This window comes from Rhinatrema bivittatum, chromosome 19 (genome assembly GCF_901001135.1).
Source record: "Rhinatrema bivittatum chromosome 19, aRhiBiv1.1, whole genome shotgun sequence".
Taxonomy (NCBI): domain Eukaryota; kingdom Metazoa; phylum Chordata; class Amphibia; order Gymnophiona; family Rhinatrematidae; genus Rhinatrema; species Rhinatrema bivittatum.
In genome coordinates this window covers 26,923,425-26,944,476 of record NC_042633.1, presented here as the reverse complement: position 1 = coordinate 26,944,476, position 21,052 = coordinate 26,923,425, and the positions used below count along the sequence as shown (strand labels likewise).

At 45.3% G+C, this 21,052-nt stretch overlaps 1 protein-coding gene and 1 long non-coding RNA gene across 8 annotated transcripts in view; one reads left to right on the top strand and one right to left on the bottom strand.

The window, feature by feature from the left end:
• Window positions 1–1,298: 1,298 nt before the first annotated feature.
• LOC115080634 (cytochrome P450 4F22) overlaps window positions 1,299–21,052 on the bottom strand; it is a 71,107-nt gene continuing 51,353 nt past the window's right edge. For all 6 annotated transcript variants that reach the window (XM_029584938.1, XM_029584942.1, XM_029584939.1 and 3 more), the window contains 6 exons: window positions 14,144–14,210; window positions 13,864–13,993; window positions 11,679–11,812; window positions 6,496–6,560; window positions 3,704–3,786; window positions 1,299–3,088 (listed from right to left, as the gene is read on the bottom strand). In XM_029584938.1, coding sequence (XP_029440798.1) covers window positions 2,911–3,088; window positions 3,704–3,786; window positions 6,496–6,560; window positions 11,679–11,812; window positions 13,864–13,993; window positions 14,144–14,210 — 657 coding nt within the window. In that variant the 3' untranslated portion in view covers window positions 1,299–2,910. The remainder of the gene's footprint in view (window positions 3,089–3,703; window positions 3,787–6,495; window positions 6,561–11,678; window positions 11,813–13,863; window positions 13,994–14,143; window positions 14,211–21,052) is intronic.
• Window positions 9,438–21,052, top strand: part of LOC115080653 — a 54,152-nt gene continuing 42,537 nt past the window's right edge. The window contains exons 1-2 of one of the 2 annotated variants that reach the window (XR_003853624.1): window positions 9,438–9,546; window positions 15,740–15,885. This is a non-coding gene — a long non-coding RNA (uncharacterized LOC115080653). Of the gene's footprint in view, window positions 9,610–15,739; window positions 15,886–21,052 lie in introns of both variants that reach the window. The other variant, XR_003853625.1, reaches the window with a different exon arrangement.

The window sequence follows — 21,052 nt, the reverse complement described above, 5'->3', positions numbered from 1 at the left end:
TTTTTGGTTTCTAACATCTTTGGCTTCCCAACAATTTCCTTACATTCCTGTGGCCTCTCACTGTATTTAGAACCAACCTCATTTTCAACACTTACCTATCCCACACCGTCCCTGCATTGACAATCCTTATCCAGGGGCCAAAACTACAGCTCCCAGCGTATGTTCACCATGATTCAAACCAGGAGGAGTTGTGGTTGAGTATGTGTGTATCTGTGCTTGCTCTCTCGGATTGCAAACTGGCTCTGTGTTCTCAGCCACAGTCTAAGTCAAACAGGACTGACTCTTCATACCTATGGGATTGTCTTTCTACTTTCCCTAAGATGGGGTAAAAACAGATCTATGCCAACCTGTCCTGGAAACCTGGAGCTAGTTGATCCTTCTGTGTTATCTTATCCAGGGGATCCCTGGCCAGGTAGTATTTTACCACTCTCCTTGTATAGCATTGTGAGCTATTCCAGTTTTTACTTTGAGCTTAACCATATTAAGGGTCTTTATTTTAATGTATACGGGCTAAGAGCTGTTTATCCATTCAGGTGATGTGATTTAAACTCATAATAAAAGCTGGAATGAGCAATATTGTTTGTTTGTTAGAAAATGTATATGGCACTGATCCATAGCACTTGGTGACTTACAAAGGTGCTGTGCTGTAGCCATAACAGGCTTCTCAGTAAAGTTATGGAGCGACACAATGAAAGCCCACTACCTGTTTGGAACTGGGTCCAGCAGGCAATGTGCTTCGTTGATCTTAAATCCTGCCACCTTTCACCTCTAAGCCCAACAAATCTGCAAACCAGCTTACATTATATATAGCTGGATCTGAGTCTTGTATTTTCTCAGGCAAACTGACAATTTATACATTATTCTATGGGTTATGATTCTGCAAATCATCTTGCTTTTCACCCTTAACATTAATCTTCTGTTGAAGAGATTCCAACTTCTGATCATAAACAGTTATTGAATTTTCCAAGTCTATCAACTCTTCCAAAACCCTGTTGATCCTTGTCTCTTGCGCTTGCCCAGATGAAATCAGCTGGGCCACTTTTATCCAACACAATCTCCAGCCTAGAACAGAGGCATTTAGTGAATCTGTCTGAAAATGTTTCCATCAGCTGCTTAATCAAGCTCAGTCTTCCTCTTTCAATGATGAATCCTCAGTTCATCCCGGGCACTGCTCGTTTCTCACAGTCTTAGCTTCCACAACCTGACTTTTTGCAGCTTCTTCAGCCCACATTTTGGTTATGGGTTGTTTGGATGACTCCTTAGACATTATTAAAAAAAAAAAATTTGCTAGCCAAAAATATAAGAAAAAGCCCATTTTATTGGAGAAATGGCAGGAACCTGAACTGCATGCTGCTGCTCAGGCTAGTACATCACATGACCTCCAGCAAATAATTTCTCATTTTCACAAATCATATACAGAATAGTTTTAGAATTTAAAAATATTGGGGGCAAATATCAAATAGCCTGTGTCTTTGTGTGTTGCAGCTAGTGCACGTGTGATGTAGTGAAACACCCCACTCCCTCCTCCATCCTGTTTTCCTCATTCCCCCCTTCCTCTACTCCTTTTCCCTAGCCCTCTTCCCTTCTCTCACCTGGATAAACTTTGCCACATCCACTCACCCAGTCTTTACCTCCAACGTCTGCATTGTCCAGCCACTGGCCTGCACAGGCTGATGCAGGCACTACAGCAGCCTCCTCCAGTCTGCGTGGCCACTGCCTCTGCCTTCGTGCAGCCATGTTGATGGCTTGAGGAGCAGTAGGGGTGTTTGGGCATGATCACGCTTGATGACTGTAGCCTCCATCCCCTGCAGGGAGCAAGTGGTGCTATGGAGGCTGCAGGGGAGGCTACAGTTCTGGGAGAGTGACAGAGGCAGACGTTGTGGGGGAAGGGATGGCTGATTTTCCTCTTCCTACACAGACAAAAGAAGGGTTGGGGAATGGGCTAACCTCCCCCACCAAGAGCGAAAAACCAGGGTGAAGATCTGGTGAGAAGATGAAAGTGCACTGACTGACTTCTCGCAAGATCTCTACTGACCGATAAAGTCTACTAGCATTACCATTTCGTCATCAGATTTTCAGCTAAGACCAAAAAACCCTGAGAAAAACACTCCCAATAGTGAAATTGGACCTGAAAAAAAAAACCCCAAAAAACTTGAAAACAGGCCGCTCTGGAGGTGCGCTAATGTCAGGTGGTCACTGCGAGTTGGATGATGTCATGGGAATGGCCCAGCTGGCACAAGAAAAAGGGAGCAGAGGGACAGCAGGATGACAAAGACGGGCCCTGGAGGAGTGGGCCGGCAGGGAGTCCAAGCCCGGCCTTCTGTAAGAGGAGCAGGGGGGAGAGAGACCCACTCAGCCACTCATACAGCAAGTTCAAGTTAGAAGATAAATCGGTTTAAGCCTAAAAAGGTGCCAAAAATTGTAATTTACACTGATAAACAGATTTTTAGTATGTGCCAAATACACTTAATGAGCTGGGAAAAAAAAACCACACACCTACATTTGGAAATGGTAAACTCCTAGGATAAGAAATCCTAATTTTCAAAGAGAATTTACGGCCATGTTCTTTGCACCTGCTGTTCTGTACACAGGCAGCCAAAAAAAGTAAAATAGCATCTGTGCTTGTGAAAACTGTCATGAATATGGCTGCTGTTTTCCTCCTCCAGCTCTGGGAATGCCCCTCCAGTCTGGCTAGAAGTACCCTGGCTGTGGCAGTGGGGTGGCAGAAGGCAACACCTCACCTAAACCATTTTACCATGTGCAAAATTCTCCCCAGAGTAAAGGAGGAACAGGGAATCCCCACGCTTGGTGGTGATTGAAGTTACATTTAGCTAAAGTTGCATACAAATATCTTAAACTCATAGTCTGAGAAACCCAGGCAGAGGATCTAAGTGCCAGGGTTCCTAGTCCTCACTGTGCGGGCTCTACCGCTTCCAGTCTGAGCCATAGACCTCCCTCCGCTCGCAGGATCAGTTCTGGCTTCCGACGAACCGTCTTGGTCTTATCCGGCATCACCCGGAACCGCAGCAGCGTCAGCGCTAGCACCACTCTCATCTCTGCCATAGCAAAATTCTGCCCGATGCAGTTCCTGCAAGAACCGTCAACAAAGAGATCAGCAGAACTGGAGCTTCACCTTTCTCGTTACATCGGCAAAGTCAATGTTCCAAAAATGGAGGCACCTACGTTTTCAGCTGGAGGTGGACCTGCATTTAGGATGGCAATGAGTTTTGCTAGATTAGGAGTCTAAGGTAATTGCCTAATGCTGAAAATCAATGCTAGGCACCTACCGGTGTTTTGTTTTTTTTACCTGCCCTAAACAACTGCCTCTTTAAGCATCTAATGAAAATGGACCCCTAAATTTAGATGCTTAGCCCTAGTCAGTTTACAAAGGGGCTGGTTTAGGTTTCTAATTCACAGTTGGGCCCCTAAACACTTTGAAAAATGACCTCATCCAGCCACCCATCACCTGAGCTTAGTTAGCAACCCCTCTCGCAGGTTTGCAGGGGATTCCTCTCTTCCCCAGGAGATGGTATCTCCTGCCATCTGTCAGGACTCCCAAGGTCTCATCTCTCCCTGCCATTCGTGGATCCTGCTTATCTACTGCAGCGTCTCAAGGCTCGCAGGTGTGCCTAGTCTTACTCTCACCACATTTGTATGGATTGCAACATCTTGAAAAAGCGACACAGGGTGTGCAAATAGTTACCTGGGACCGGCGGAGAAAGGCACAAATGCATGAGAGGACCTCTTCTGGCTGTTCTCTGGATCAAAGCGGTACGGGTTATATGTCTAGAACCACAAACAGCAAATAAGAGGTTGGTATCTCACTTTGTTTTAAGATCAGATTTGATAGTCTGCTTCCCATAAAAACATTCCAAAGTGGATTATATTACAAAATAGTGTAAAATCCATGACAAACACTATTACGCATTGGGAAATAATCCAAATATTTAAAACCATACTTAAAAAAATAAATAAATCCTACACGGGAGGCTCTGGAAGCCAATGGAATAATCTGTCTTTTCATAAGGCCAGGCTCATTCATTCTGCTTTTGGATAAACTCATTAACCAATTTAATGGATTTTGGCCCAATAATGCAGTGTTTTTGCTGTGCCTGATTATCTAGGATGTATTGTTGAGGCTGATGGACCAGGTTATTGGTTTTATGAATACTAGTCACTTGCAGCATTGTTTTGTTTATCTGTTGCCGATTACACCTACGATAGCTAGAATGTCGCCAAGCACGTTTTTAAATGTTTGTGAGCCATTTCATCTTGGAATGGACGGGATATAAATGTAAACAGAAACATACAACCTTAATAATCCTAAACAGCAGTATGCCCCATGTGGCCCATTAGAAGTTTATTTCTCCAGAAAAAATTGCTCATATAACCAGGCATTCATTTTTTCCTACAATTCAGGTATAAGGACTTAAAATGGACCTCAATTGGCATAGTGTTTGGCAAAAATAGACTGAGGAGTGGCCTCCAGTTTGATCACAGATGGTGGCAGATCCTGAAGCAGTGTGCTCCCAACTCATCTACAAGGTACTCTGCACCCTTATCTTTCAAACATTTGTGAACAAGACAAAGGACTTGAATGGCATGGGCAGCCGTGAACCTTGTCCAGAACCTAACTTGGCACCCTAGCAGGAGAAACAGACAGCAAAAGAGGTTTAATGGTAGGCCCTGATACAAACTCGATTTTTGGATATTGTCTTTGTGTTAGTAATCATAGCTAAATCCTGTGTGGGTACATTGGGGTGAAGTTACCTTAGCTTTTGAATACGCTAAAGCGTTGAATGAACAATAGAAGTCACCTGAACATAACAGAAGAAGTTAAGGTTTGCCAAACTGGGACAGATAATAAAAAATCCATCAAGCCCAGTATCCTGTCAACACATTCCAGAATTTAAGAGTAAAAAAAAAATATTTTTTTTTTCTCCTATGTCTTCAATATATCACCTAGTACCTTCACTGAATGTCCCCCAGACTTTGTACCTTTTGAAAGAGTAAACAACCGAGTGGCATTCACCTGTTCCATTTCACTCATCATTTTATATACATCTATCATCTCTCCCCTCAGCCGTCTCTTCTCCAAACTGAACAGCCCTAGCCTCTTTAACCTCGTCTCATAGGGGACTCGTTCCATCCCCTCTCTCATTTTGGTCGCCCTTTTCTGTACCTTTTCTCATTCTGCTATATCTTTCTTGAGATGTGGTGACCAGAACTGCACGCAGTACTCAGTGTGGTCGCACCTTGGAATTACTATCCTTATTCTACAGTGCATTTTGTTTCCTGCAGAACTTATCCTGTTTGACTCCATGCCCTCTTTAACACTACCCTTCCACCAATCTGATCCATCCTATCACTGATATCATTTTCTGCCTGGTATCATGCAGTGTCCCACTGGTTTATCCACCTTCTAGCAGGTGTCTAAGATGCCACCTATGTCTACCTCTTCATTCAGTGCTATTCATTCTAAGTCTCCCATCTTATTTTTTAGACCTCTAGCATTTGTATACAGACATCGCAAAGCATATTTTTTTGTTTGTATTAACCTGCTTATCAATTACAGGTGAATTTTCAAATGTTGCTTGTGTAAAAATTAACACTTGCAGGCATAAAATAGCACACGCGTGAATACATGCTATTTTCAAAACTGCAACTTGTACGTATAAATTAGGGTCCACGAGGAACTGTGCATGTAAGAAGGGGGCATTCCTGGATGGGGCCAACATTGATCCAAATAGGTTGCTATTTTAAAACCTGCCAACGTGACACAAAGACGTCTTTTACTTGCGTATACTGCAGCTAACTTTCGCTGGGAGCATGGGAGAAGTTAATTCATGTCTCCTGTGTCCTTAAAAGGGCCTAATCCGCTCCCAGACTGCTCCCTGGCGGAGTCTATTGACACCTTGTCCCAACTCCCTCCCCCCACAGCCCTGTAAGGCAGCCAGAGTTGAGAGAGTAATTTTTAGAAAAAAGTTGAGTCCCTGGCTCTAGCCCCAGCTTCTTTAAGAATAAAAAGTACCCTGAGCCTCCCTCAGTGCTTACAAGTACCCAGTGGTCCAGTTGGGTTCCAGATCCAACATCACAGTTTTAAAACGGTGCCCGTCAGCCGCATCCACTCTTTTGCCCCATCACTTGATAGGCAGCCGAAGGGGAAAATACCATGGCTTAGTAAACAGACCCCTAAGTTTGGAAGGATGCCCTGCATGCAAGAGCGATTTAAGCACAGATACCCCCTTTATGCAAATGAGAGCTTGCAGAAAAGGAAAGCCCGCCCCCTTTGATTCTGGGAGTGCCAAATTAATGTTTGGAGGTGGGGGTGACAAAGTATAAACTATCACCGACTTTAAAGCAGATTGAACTAACCAAAACAGAAAAGATGAAAACAGAGCCGATTTAAATAGCCAAGATCCATTGAAATACCCAAAATACTTAAGATCCCATGGGACACGAGAGAGAAATGGAAGAATGCGAAGCATCCAGTACCTCAGGATCTGGCCAAATGGTGGGGTTGTGATGTGTCCCATAGATGCTGATCAAACACGTGTTACCTGCAAAACAAAGCAAAAAAAATCCCCCAAACACGTGAGATCTTAGGTAAAAATATTCACTAACCCCTCAGCAGCTGTGTCCATCCTTCAGGGCCCAGGCTCTCTCTCCCTGACTGTCCTCTGCCTCGTACCTCGCTTAGTGCCCTCCATCACTGCCCACCTTCTGCTCTCGATGACCAGCCATCAGTCACTACTTCAGAGGTGAGCAACCTTTTCAAAGTTTGGTGTCTACCCCCCATTCCATCCATGCAATTGGTTGGGGGCACCATCTTGGGTGCAGACGCATGTACCCAGAATCCTGGATTCCTAGTCTGGTGTCCGTCTCTTGCTAACCAATCAGTCGGGCAGGGCAGGCCAGAAGGTATATAGGCACAAGCGAAGGACGATGTGTGGGGGGAGGCCAGGGCACCCGGAGTTTCTGCCTAGTCTCAGCCTCAGAAAAGCAGCAGCCTGCTTCCAGCCACATGTCTCCGACCAGGCATCCCTCAGCAGACCTTCCCCATGCCACTAGATGCCAGGCCTCTTCCAGTATGCAAGCTGAGTGTAACCATGCTGGTAGCACTGGTAGCTCAGCCCTGGAGAGGTTAGATGGGGGGGGAAGAGCAGGGTCCCCGGGCCTGCTCTTTCTGTGGCTGTAGGTGGGCTTGACCCTACCTGCCTCCTCCAAAAAGAAAGATAGTGGAGGGAAAGGTGTACTGGCTGCCAAAGCAGCCCTATCCACCCACTCCAGGCTGCAGGGGAAAACGGAAGGAGGCCTAATGCATCAGCTGCAAAAGGTATCGGAGACAGCTGTGCTGGCCTCTGGAAGCGGGGGCGAGCAAAGGGCGCGAAGTAGGTTAGCTGCAGGGTTGGTGCTAGGGTAAGCAGCGCTCACTCTCCTCCCTCGATTCAGGCTCTCTCCTTCTCCCTTCCCATCCTGGCTTCCCTCACTCCTGAATTCTTCTCTCTTCTGCTTCATATCCCCATCCCAAGTCCTCTCTCCCTCTCCCACCCTTCCTGTTCCCTTCACCACCCCCACCCCACCTAGGTCTACCTCTCCCTGACCTCCCACCAACCCATGTACAGTCTCTCTCCCTGCCACTCACACCACCTGGAGTGTCCTGCTCACGGACACTCACCACCTCATATATAACGTAGGTCACCCTCTCCCCTCCACCACTACCACCTCTGTAAGTCTAACTCTCCCTATCCCCACTGCCCCTATCATGTATGTTTCCCTGACCTGCCACCAGCACTCCATGTAGTTTTTCCTCTCTCCCCCCTAAATATCAAATGAAAAAAAGTTAGTTTGTCTGCTATTCCCCCCCCCGAATCCTGATATTTTCACTCTTCTCCTCCCTTCACAGTGGCTGTATCTCCAGCTCATATTTGGACCACCATCAGCCAACAGGAGAAGCAGCGCTCAATAGTGTCAGCTTTCTCAGCTGTGCAGAACCAGTCTCATGGTAAGATTCACAGCAGAGGATGCTGACAGGCTATTAAGCACCACTCCTCCTGCCAGCTGGGGGTGGACTAGAGGGAGATCCAGCTCAGCCCACATCGTTTGCCTTACCATAAGGCCATTCCTACAATTCTGCAGTTAGGTGCTTGACCACAGTAAGTCCAGATTTGAACTATGACCCTGACAGGCCTGAGCTAGGGGAATCAGGGTAGTATTGAAGAATAGGAATAACAAACTGAGCTGACAATGTGCAGACAGGCAGTCTCCTGCCTTGGTGGGAAATGAAAGTCCCACCTAGATGCTAAAAGCTGCTCTGAAGAAGCAAAAGGGAAATATCTGCATGTCAAAGTCCACGGGGCAGACCAGGCCTGGGATCCCAGATCAATGCTCAGATAAGAACAAAAAGCCTTTTACTACAGATAGTGGCTCATTTATAAAACAATAGAACTCTCTCATGCAGCAGGGAAGGCAAGAGTTAACCTTCACAAATACCTCTCTCTCTGCTAAAAATCCATCTCCTACCAGAGGCAGGCAGAGATCTGCTAATATCTGTTCAGACAGAATTCTTGATTATATGTGCATGTGCTTCATTCTACTCCCTCCCACTACCTCATTTTGGAAAGTGAACTAAGGTTTTCTGCGATCTCTGTATCATACCTGAGGCAGAGCATAGGGTTTTGATCTCCAGCTATGCAGAGGGATCAGAAGCAGGACCTTGCAACACTCACACACACAGATGACATCACAACAGATGTACCTTACACCCCCCCCCCCCCCCCCAACACACACACACACACCCATGCATATAATGGGCACTTCTGCTGAAAAAATGTTAGTTCAATTCCACCCCACTGTCACAGCACCGGCTTTTCATTATACCCTCCTTGAGGGGAGAGGAAAGGATTGTAAAACTAACAAAAGTATGGATGCACTGTATGAGCTTTATCTGTTTCTATTATACTTAATTTAAAAAATGATTATATTTATATATATATTTATATATTTATAAGGAGTTCCATCTTACAAATAAGGATAATGTGAAAAAGCAATTAACACCAACACTTAATTATGCAAATCAAAGAATTCAATTATAAACAAATTCCAAACTAGAGTAAATATGAGGGGAAAAATCCTCCGATGAGGAAGTGTGCATAGATGACACCTCTAAAATAACTCCAATTACTCTGACTCCGAAAATGAGTCGAGCTGAGCTGTCTTTTTCTTTCTTTATATTCCACCTTTCAGGGCTTCTGAGCTGTTTGTGCCTGAGGCAATGGAGGGTAAAGTGACCTGCCCGGCTGGTTCTTGCTCTCTCTCTTTTCAGTTGACCGGGTCCGTTGGCCCTCTCTCTGGACTGCCTCTCCTTTCCGCCAGAGGGCAGGCTCTCCTGGCCTGACTCGCTGGTTGGCTTTCCTGCTTGGTCTTTCCTTTTGGCCACTAACTGTCCTCTCTCTCTCTGGCCGATGTATCTTTACAGCTGGCTGGCTGGTGAATCTTTGCTGTTGGCTACAAAGGCTGCTGCTCTCTGCGTTGGCTGACTGGATGGTGCGTCTTCGCAGTTGGCTGCAAGGCTGGTCTCAGTCCCCACCCCCCTTTGCTCTCTAGATGGTGTGTTTTTCAGTTGGCTGGCAGGCCGATTCTCTACCTCTCTCTGGCTGCAGGGCTTGTTGCTTTCATTAGGCAAAAAACTCGGCTTCTGCCTAGAGCGCCAAATTTTAGGGGGGGGCAGCCCAATTCTGCCAACCAGGGGCCCAGAGGGGATGCTGTGGAAAAGCAAAGAGTGCAACTTGGCTGGAGCCCCTGCCCCTGCTAGGAGGAGGAGCTGCCCCCAATAGGTAAATTAGGAGGGGATGAGGAATTGACCAAAGATTTTTTTTTTTTTTTTTTTTTTTTAAGCTCTGCTGGGAGCTGCAGCAAAATGCAGAAGAGGGAGACTGAGATGAGAATGAAATGCTTTCTTTTTGGGAGACAGACACTTTGTTACCGTGTGGCCAATGTGCTCATTTGTTTGCTAGGGTTTTCCAAGTTTGCGGTGCTACAGTGAGCACACGCAGTGGAACAGTAACATTATTGCAATGGAAAGCTCCGTGCACGCTCGCTGGTTACTGGATATTTTTACACGGCAAAGCAGCAAGGCTTTTTTTTTTTTTTGGTTTGGTTTCTCCGCGTGTGACCTTGGCTTCACAGTGTTAAGTCTGTCAAGTGAAGGGTGTAGTGGTGCGCTGCTTTTTTTTTTTTAACATTAAACGGGGAGGGGGGTGGGGAAGCAGTAGCTTCCCAGGGGCTCACTAGGATAGGTGCGGCCTGAGTCGCCGCGTGGCTCCTCTTTAGAAGAAAAAAGCAAGTGCTGGCATGTAATGCAGTCTCTGCCTGCGCCAGTCTCCAGTGCCACGTTGTTGTGGGAGAGTAGTGAAGCCACACAAACAGGCTCCTTGGAAAAAGACAAGCCCTTTTCCATAGGCCCTGGGCCCCGTTTCCCAGCATGCCATAGCAATGCCAGGAAGAAGGAAGCACAGTGTTGCTGGCAGAGGGGCAGGAAAGCTGTCCTTCCTTTCGGGCCGATACAGTAAAGTCCACAGGAGAGTGCACGGGCCACTGTCCTGTGCGCACGATTCAGTAAACTAAAATACTTAAAGTAGGGCCGGCGGTAAAAAGAGGTGCTAGGGACACTAGTGCGTCCCTAGCACCTCTTTTTGGACAGGAGCGGCGGCTGTCAGCGGGTTTGACAGCTGACGCTCAATTTTGCTGGCGTCGGTTCTCAAACCCGCTGACAGCCATGGGCTCTGAAACCGGATGCTGGCAAAAATTGAGCGTCTGGTTTTCAACCCGACAGCTGTGAGCTACCTTCAAATTTATTTATTTATTTACTTTTTGTAACTTTCGGGACCTCCAACTTAATATCACCATGATACTAAGTCGGTGGGTATACAGAAAGGCAGTTTTTACTGCTTTTCTGTGCACTTTCCTGGCACCCGGAGAAATTAGCGCCTACCTTTGGGTAGGCGCTAATTTCTGAAAGTAAAATGTGCAGCTTCGCTGCACATTTTACTTACTGAATCGGGCAGGAATAACTAATAAGGCCATCAGCATGCATTTGCATATTGTGGTAATATTAAGTCAAAGGAACTAAAAACTTAGAAGTGTCCCCCCCCCCCCCAAAAAAAAAAATAGCGTGCCAGTGGTTAGTTAGGAAAAGGGACACTCAACTAATGAGCATTCACTTTCCTAACCTGACCCTTCAGTATCTACCCCTTATCTATACTGAGGCCTCCTCACAACCCAAGGCTTTATACCACTTGTACTGGTGCCAGTTGCCCCTCACGTGGAGCCTTGGGGTGTTCTCACCACTCTGGCTGCCTCAGCTTGGGTTTCTTTGCCCTGTTATGATGCCTGGCAGTATTCATGCCACTTTGGCATAGTCTTGGTGCCCGAGTACTCTTCCTTGTTGGGATGATATCTACCCACAAGTTTCATCAGAATTCAATAGAAAACCCACATTTGAGCCCATTGCTTCCCCCATTAACTCTAATGGGAAGTGAATACATTTTTTTTTTTTTTATTTGAAACAAACAAAATGAATTTTGAGGCCCTAGGAAAGAAATGAAGAAACCAAATCAAAATGTGTGTGCGCGCCCACCGTATCCCGCCTTGTCAGTCTGCAAGGGGTGTGGCCTTACCTTTGGGAATGACCCTTCCGTCAGGCAGCTTGATGTCTTCAGTGCAGCAGCGGGATATGGCAGTGACGGGCGGATGGAGCCGCAGGCTCTCCTTAATGCACATGGTAGTGAAGGGCAGCTGGGAGAGGTCATCCCTGTGAAAGCAGGAAACAGGGACAGATGAGATACTCGGGTATAGAGGCACGTTAGCAGGAGCAGGAGACGTTCCGTGAGAGGGGAGCACCAGGTCAAGATTGCAAAGGGTTTGGCTGGCACCGCGCTCAGCTGCACAGACCGGGGGCTTTACATCTGTCTCTCCCTCCTCCCAACTGGATACACTACTGGGGGCTTCAGCTTAGCTGAATGGGGATTGGTCAGGAGTCTATGAAGCAAAAAGAAGAAATAATAACTTAAGTGCCTGTACCTGGCAGCCATTACAGTATTTAGATGATTACCCATGGATGGAAGCGAGAGCTTCTCCTCCTTCCTGTGGGGATATGGGGAAGGATTTTGGGGTTCAGGGGGGGGTGTAGCACTTTTTTTTTAAGCAGCAGAATGGGGGCTCATCCATGGCAGCAGCTTTCACTTTTGAAACCTAGGTGCTTTTGGCCACTAATTGTCCTCTCTCTCTCTCTCTGGCCGATGTATCTTTACAGCTGGCTGGCTGGTGAATCTTTGCTGTTGGCTACAAAGGCTGATGCTCTGTGCATTGGCTGTCTGGATGGTGCGTCTTTGCAGTTGGCTGCAAGGCGGGTCTCAGTCCCCCCCCGTTCCCCCCCCCCCCAAGATGGTGTGTTTTTCAGCTATATCACAGAAAGGAGGATTGTAAAATTGAAAGGAGAAGAGGAGCAAAATGTGTGGCGAAAGAAGCTGCCCCCTGTGACAGTCACTAAACACTGCACCCACTGCAAGAGAGAGTCAGTCTCTTTGTTTCTGCTGCAGTGCTAGTTTTACACTGACAATACAGCATATGCAGTGTATCCCTCTGACAGATAGATTAGTTTATCCTGCTGCTACCTCTCCAAAGCACAGTTAGGACTAACAGCACACCTTTGTTTCTTCTCTAAACTTAAATCATTTTTTTTATAAGCTTTAACTCTGAACTTCTGAGATCCAAGAAAGGAATGATTTTAAAAAATTAGTGACTACTCAGTTTCATTTTCATGAAAAAAGAAAAATGATGAAGTCATCACATGCAGCTGGGCTAGGCTATTTGGAAAAGTGCTTCAACGTGATTGGTCCTGCTCCTTTGTCTCATCCCTAACTGGTTCTACTCTGTCTGGTTTGAAGTAAAAAAAAAAAAAAATCATTGCTTTGCTTCTCCTATAGGTTTTAATGGCACTGAACTAAATGAAGCAAAAAGGGATTTTGTTTTTTCAGGTGTCTTATTTCAGTTTGGTTGCAATGAACTGAACACCACATTTGTTGCATTTTCCCATTTGGATTCAAATGAATGAAATCATTGCATAAGGGTGACATCTAGTAGCTGGATCAAAGGGCTATGATTGTATGATCCATGGCCAATGACCAGACTAGGTATGTTCAGGGGTGGATTGCTGCTGACAACCAGCCCGGGGATTCGCCGCCCCGGAGATGCCGCGCTCGGCAGACCACATGACTAGAGCGACCAGCCCACCCGGGAATGCCCCATCCCCCCGATAGGCCAATCCGCCCCTGCGTATGTTGCAGCTGGATACAAACAAGGGAAAAATCCCTTGGTAGCTGTGAATGAAGGCTTATGGGCCCCACTTCTGACTGAGCTAGAAGTATAAAGGAGCAGGAAAAAACTGCCAGATCCAATTCCTGATTATTCTGTATAAATACATCCAGTATGGAATGTGATGCTCATCTAAATATGATAATAGAAAAGCAAAGAGGAGGAAGACAAAAACTGACGTGGATAAGGAGCGATAACCTATAATTGGTCAAACTTTTATGGCTGGCTGCTGGGAGATGTGGACAGGAATAACTAAGCAAATTGGATGTTTTCTGCCGTTCACTGCTACCTATATATGCAACCATTAGCCAGTTTGAGTGGTTCACATGTGGAAGCCCTTGAAAATATTGCATTGTTGAGGAGTGCTACACTCAGGCCTACAGGAGAAGGGATGCTGGACCCGTTCCAGCACAGGGAAAGAAGCATTGCATCAATATTTCTACCCTTGGCAGCAACCTCCTCTAACAAATGAATAAATGAACAACTAACCAATCAAGTTCTTCAGATTCTTTCCCCTTCATTAATTCTTTAATCTCCTCTCTGCATTTTTGCTGGTATTCTGGATGTTGGGCCAAATTATACAGAATCCAGGAAAGGCCGCTGGCTGTGGTGTCATGTCCTGTAGGAATGAGAGAGAGAGAGAGACTTCAGTTTTCCAGAATCCAGGACTCCCCGTGGAGAGACAGTAAAGGTCACACAGAAGGTCATTATCACAGGGGGTCTTGAGCTCAAGTTTCAGGACTTCTGCTTATTTCACTGTAATCTTTACCCTCAAACATGAAGGTGTCCACTTCTGCTCTCATCTCTTCATCAGACAGCCCATTCCCATCCTCATCCTGCAACAAAGCAGAGAGAAATGTCAGTGAGTGGGAAAGTTGCTGACTTACTCTTCTTGTAGCTTTTAGCATCTTTTTCCATGCAGCAGGCATGGGGTCACTGACCTGCCACCCGAGTTCTAGATAAACTGCCCTTCCTGGTCTTGATGCCTGAAGGCTTCCTTTGCACAAAGCCTTAAAAGTCATTGATCTGCCCAGGTTACAGCCTAGGCGCCTGTGCTATGGGCTTGAAAAGTCACTGCTGTTTTGCTGGTGTTACAGCTACAGAATTGCTTCTCAAGCACACCCCTTAGAGTTACCTATCTGTTGGCTCTATTACAATAAGGCCCTCCTTGCCAGATACTGGTGCCTCCCTTCCTGTGCATGGGTCTTGGTGAGTTACTGACTGGCTTTAAGACCTCCTTTTGAGTTCAGGGCCCAAAGAATTACGGATGTGTCCATATCACACCCAGGCCTCCCCTTCCTGTCCCCAGGGCCTTGAGATTCACAATCGGGCCTCTCTTTCTACGCATGGAGCCTTAGAGCATCACAGATATGCTACCTCTATTAGAGCCTTGTTATGCATTCATCCTAGAATGTAATTGTTTGCTCCCCATGCATTAGGAGGCAGCCAAGTGTATTCCAGCTGCAAATATATACTGAAGTCAACATTCAGAGACTTTGGCTGGCTAACTTTTGGAGTTAGCTGGACAAAACCCAAGAACTGAATATTTCTCTCCACTTCCTGATAACATTTTGTCTGGGCAACTTGTTACTCCCCAACATTTTGCTGGGTACAAAGAGGCTGAGGGGAGATATGATAGAGGTCTATAAACGGAGTGGAATAGAACGAGTAAACAATCAGTTTACTCTTTCGAAAAGTACAGGGGACACACAATGAAGTACCTGGGTAATACATTTAAAACTAATAAGAGAAAATATAAAGAAGCCTTGCAGCTTCTACTCCACCTCTTATCTGATTGGCTCATCTTACCAGAATGAGCCAATCAGCAGCAAGAGGAGGGGAAACAGTTGTACTAAGGAAGTGCTTTCCCTGTGGATCTCTCCTGCTGTTTCAGCCCTTCAAATGACAGCAGTGACCAAGGACGTAAAGGAGGAGAGAGAGAGAGTAACTGACTGCGTGGGGGCAATGAGAGGAGAGAACATGAGAAGGAAGGGTGTATGTGAGAGGAGAGCTGAAGAGCTGGGGAGCGAAGAGTAAGGATGGGATGTGGGCAGAGCGAGGAGAGAGACCAGGACCAAGGAGGAGATTTATATCCTGCTCGAATCCATTTTTGGTGGGCAATAATGAAACCTATATAAAGCATAAAACAACAAATTTAAACAATTCATGACCAAAAACTAGCAGCAATAATTAAGATTACTATGTAGAAATAAAAGTTTGATGTTAAAATGCTTAAATAATCACTGCTGTACAATTAGCAAATTGTGTGCGCAAAGCGATTTTGAAAACTACATTCAGCCAGAGCACAGATTAAAGGCTTTTAAAGTAAAGAACTAAGCTGTAGTTGCTTGCTATCATTCTTCAGCTCTTCTGGAAGCGCATTCCATTGCATGGAGCTGGGGATCAGAAGTATAACAGAAGGGATCCACGCTCCAGAAAGATGAACAAAGCCTTGTGAAGCCAGATCATTGATAGCTTTAAAGATCAAAGTAAGAACTCTCATGAGAAAAGGTGTGTATATGTATAATGTGTTCTCCGATTGAATTACTGTCCTTAAAGTCAGCCTGAGTAAAGAAAACCTTTTCATTTCCAAAAGGAAATTTTTTTTTTTTTTTTTTTTTTACAATCTGCTGAATATGGGGACACAGATACAGTGATGAATCAATTACAATTCCAAAATTCCTAGCCTGACAGGAAATGGGGAATACCATAACGCTCAGAAAAGAGTTGGGCACGGTGATGTTAGGAAATCAAGATAATACTCTCTCTGTCTTGTTCAAGTTGAGAGCCAGCTGGTTGACAGCTAAGCACCCATTAATAGCCTGGAGGCAGCCAGCTATTGTAATCAAGGCAACTTGGATCGATTATGGTTACAGCAAAATAAAAATGAATATCAGCAGCAAATATGTGATAGCTGGCACCCAAGTCCAATAAGCAAATGGGAAAAATGTAAATATTAAGAAGGCCAAGGAAGGCAGAGCCCTGGGGAACTCCAGACAGTAAACTGCAAGGAGTTGACTTAAATGAGCACAGGGTGACAACCTGCTACCAATTGAGAAATAAGATGAAAACCAATTAAGAACAACAGATGAGATGCCCATTGAAGAAGCGTGCTCAAGTGTGAAACGCTGAGGAAATGTCCAAAAGGAGCAGACAAAACAGTATCCCGAGCATAGGCACAGCTCTAAAAGTGAAACAAACATCATGGAGTGAGAGGCAGGAATCCAGGAAGATGATGTAGGGAGGGAAGGGTTAGAGGAATGAAGGAAAGAGCACAGGAGAAAGTGATGAAAGCGGAGAAGGTAGGAAGAGTGAAAAGGGAAAAACAGGAGAAGGGGCTATATTAAAATATCTGCTGCTGAAGGAAAGAAGAGAGAGAAGCAGAAAAGAAGTAATATCTCAAAGAGATAGTAACTCAATAATATACCTGGACTTCACCAACATTACTCAAATAATTATTTTATTTATGAAATTGTAACCGAACTTTATTGGCACCTGTTAGAATGTACGATATCCTACATTTACTTACCTTAGTCTATGTGCCTATTTGTAAACCGTTGCGATGGTTTATTTATTTATTTAGCATATTTATATACCATTTTACCAGTATTGATACTGATCAAAGTGGTTTACAATAATATAAGTTATAATAAAATAGAATAATAAAACAGAAAATTCAACAAAGTAAGAATAAAAATACAGTATACAATAATTATCAATAACATAACTTAAGGTGATATGAGAATAAAATTGGCAGCTACATTTTAAAACTTAGCGACGGTATAGAAAAGTTTTTAAATAAATAAAAGGAGGGAGGACCCCAAGGGCAGAGAATGAGAAGACAGAGGCTGAGCCAGAAAATCAACTCTTAGTACCCGATACCGAGTATTAGTTATAAAGAATGTTCTGCTGAAGAGCTGAGTAACCCAGATAACTTTGACTCTGTACTAACCTCATCCATTTTTGTCTCTCTTATGTTGGAAAGAAATGTTGTTCACTGTTCCTATGTTAAGCACTCTTCACATGCAATTAAGTGCATTTTTAATTGCATAAAAAAACCTTAAAAACATGGACTTTGACCTATGATTAAACCAAAGGCAAGGAAGGTAAGTTAACCCCAGCAGTGTGACAGCCACAATGGATGGTTACTATTTACATTCGAAGGAATTCGAGCTTTGCACCACTTGCTGTGGGGCCACGCCGTGGGGATGCACGAGCTGTGTGGAAATTGCCTCGTTGCCTTTCCCCTCTATTGATGCCTCCCCCCCCCCCCCCCCCCAAGAGAGGCCACTGGGCAGTAGGCAGAGGCTGGAGATTGGGGGGGGGGGGAGAGGTGCTGGAGAGGGGAGAAGGGGTGGAAGAAGCAGATGCTGTGGAAGGGGAAGAGAGAAAGGGAGGGCTATTGGGGGCAAGGGGTAAGAGTGGAAAAGGAAACATACAAATTAATCAGACTTGAAGAATCTCGTGAGCGGCTCTGATGTGGAATGTCTTACCTCGAGAGAGAAAGGGTGAACTCTCTTTGTTTAAAATTTCCAAAAGATGGTAAACGCATACTTTCTTCAGCAAGCATTTGCCATTTAATGAGCTTTTAGGCCATCTTGAGCGTGTCCACTATTTTAGCAGGCAAAGAGGTAGATTTTAAAAGCCCAGCGCGACCAAGCCGGGATCACGTGCGTCCACCTAATTTTAAAAGCCGACCAGATGCGCACACATCTCCCGCCGCGCGCACATCGCTAAAGTTTTCAGAAAGGTGTGGGGCGTTGGTGTTTTGGGGCGTGGCCCAGAGCTGTGTGCGTAAATACTTACACGCCTGGGCATGAGCTCAGATTCCCTGCTACGCAAGTTTACTTCTGCTATGGAGGAGGTGTAAGTTTAAAAATAAATAGAGCCATTTCTCAGGGGTTTAAAGAGTCTGGGGTAACTGGGGGGCGTGCAGACTATCAAACCAGGGGCTTTCGGAGGACCTAGCGGACAAACTGGTGAAACTGACAATGGCATGGATGTGCGCCCCTTTTAAAATTCCCCGACTTGTGTGGTAGAAGCAGGATTTACACACACAGACATGCGCCCACTTAAAACCGGGCGCACATGCGCAAGTTATAAAATGACCGTGTCTGCAGACGCACCAAAGCCTGCCCCCACGCCAGTCTGAAAGTTACCGTCGTAGGCTGTAATGATTTAAGGGTGCTGTGATATTTATTTTTTGTGTTTCTAGCATTGTTTTATTGATGGTTTTATGTTTTATTGGTTTTATTTATTTCTTGTTTGTTTTTATGATTGATTATGGATGTGCTCCTGGTTCACTGCTTAGGAATATTGATAGGCGGCTCTGTTCCCTCTAAGCTGCGTGCTTGTGCAGGCGCACACACCACCACATCGCGCACACAAGAAATCCCGATATCTGCATTATACTGGCCCAAACTGAACTTGGCTTAGAAAAAGTTGCCTGAAAAGAAAATTCTGCGCATGCCGTCTTTCAAAAATTTGAGGGAACAGCACTAGGCGGTCTGTAAATGTTAAATAAACATGATATGGATGAGGGATGATGTGAAGAGGAAGGAACCAGGAGAAGAAGGTGGAGTTGGAAGGGATGGGAAAGAAAACAAGGATGGGAAGGCTAGGGGAGAGAAAATGGGCCTGGGGCTAGGTAAGAGCTGAAAGATGTGGAAAAAAAAGCTAGGGAGGGGTGAGAAGAGATGGAAGCTGAGAAGAGAAAGATGAAGAGCAGGAAGGAGCAAGCTTGGATACTTGGTGGCGGCAACGACGCCAAGATAGAAACAGCTTACAGGGAGGGAGGGGGTCTGCCCCTGCTCCTCATTGGCAAACATCATGTGCCCAACGGGAGGGCACATCTGCTCACGTTGTACAGCATAGAGAGCTTCAGGGAGGTGGCAAAGAGCTGCCGCCAGAGGCAGAAGGCGAACGAGAGGTTCGACCAGTAATGTTGGAGGAATTCTCTCTCTAACACAATTTCTTAAGAGAACTGGTGAATGCTCCAGGAAGTTGCAAGTGAAAGCTCAGGATGCCATTGCCTAATAGAAGCCGATTCTGATTGAACAGGAAGCTGAAAGGAGCTATTGCTGAGCCCAAAAAAAAAGGAACTGTTTGATTTTGTGTTGGCTGCCTACATCTGAGTAATACCCAATAGTTTCAAATGTGCCAAAATGGGAACTGCTAGCATGGGGGGTGGCTAACTCCGGTCCTCGAGAGCCACAAACGGGCCAGGTTTTCAGGATCTCCACAAGGACCGTGCAGGAGAGAGAGTTGCACGCACTGCCTCCACTGGATGCAGATCTACTGCATGCCTCATTGTGGAGATCCTGAAAACCTGGCCTGCTTGTGGCACTCCAGGACCGGGGTTGGCCCACCCCTGTGCTTGCAGGTCTGTGTAGCAAGCAGAACATTACAAATCTCTAGGGCAGCGACCATGCCCAGCCCTCTGTTTCTATCAGCCATGGTGGGCTCAAACTGCACAAAGTCTGAGGGGGCCAGAAGATAATTGGTGGTGCTTCCTGAATCTACGTTGCTTGTAATTTTCTTTGTAAACCAGCTGGTGGTATTCCTAAACCTCAAAAGTGGGAGCCTCTGTGCCCCGTAGCTTCTCTCGCACCTAAATGCCGTCCCCTGGTGAGCTCTCTGCCCGACAGTGCTGGAAGCCTTTCAGCTAGCTCGTCCCCCTCTCCTGGGAATTTGCCATCAGACCCATCCTTCTGACTCCTGCTGAACTAGGGTAATTGGCTGAAACCTTTTCAGTTCCTCTCCAGCCTGTGCTCCTTGCTGGCACTGTGTGATCCATGGCTCAAAGCATTTAATGAATTGGTCCCTCCTCTCTCTTAATGCTGGTTAGCCCTTTAAAAAAACCCAAAAAAAACGCCCCCTAATAGTTGCCATCCACATAGGAGGTCACTGGGGCACCTTTCCCTTTAAGGAAAGTTGAATGGGCAGAGTTGCATGCAGCGAACGGGCAGTGTATTCCTGGGCAGAAGATGCTCCATGCCACATGGCTCAGCCATCTTAATTGGATTTTAGAACTAAGTGGGTCCTATTTTTCAGCTTGGTCCCAGAAAGCTACAGGATGATCTGCGAGGGCTTATTTGAAATGTAATGGATCTAAGCAGAAATGTCTGCTGTTCATCTGGACTTCTTTTAGACCCCTACACTCGTTGGAGCATTTACAGGACAGTGAAACGTATTTTAAAAGCCTTTGGCTTTTATCTAGTTCGTGTTTGCATAATGTGGCATGGTTTCTTATAGTTGACTGGTGTGCTTCTCTAAATAATTGATATAGTATTGAAAGTAACCTTTATTTGTTTAGAAATAAAAGCTTATTAGAGTAAAATTTACAAAAGGGTTTTTTTTTTTATGAAGTATGAGTGATTTATTTGATTTTTGAGAACATTATAATTCAGAGGAGTCTGAACATTTAGCCTTAATAAATATATTAGTTCTGCTATGCTTGATTTTGTTTTTTTTACTGTTTTTGCTGGATTGTTTTGATTTTGTTGACGAGGTGTTTGTCATGTTTATATATTCATTTAGATGCTCGTTCTGTCGTTTTAATGATTATGGACGTTGGTTGTGATTTGTGGATCAGCAGGCTATACCTTTGCTTACATAAATATTTTGTTACAGTGAAGCCTGGGGTGTGTAAGGCATGCGAGTGTATTAAAATGAGGAT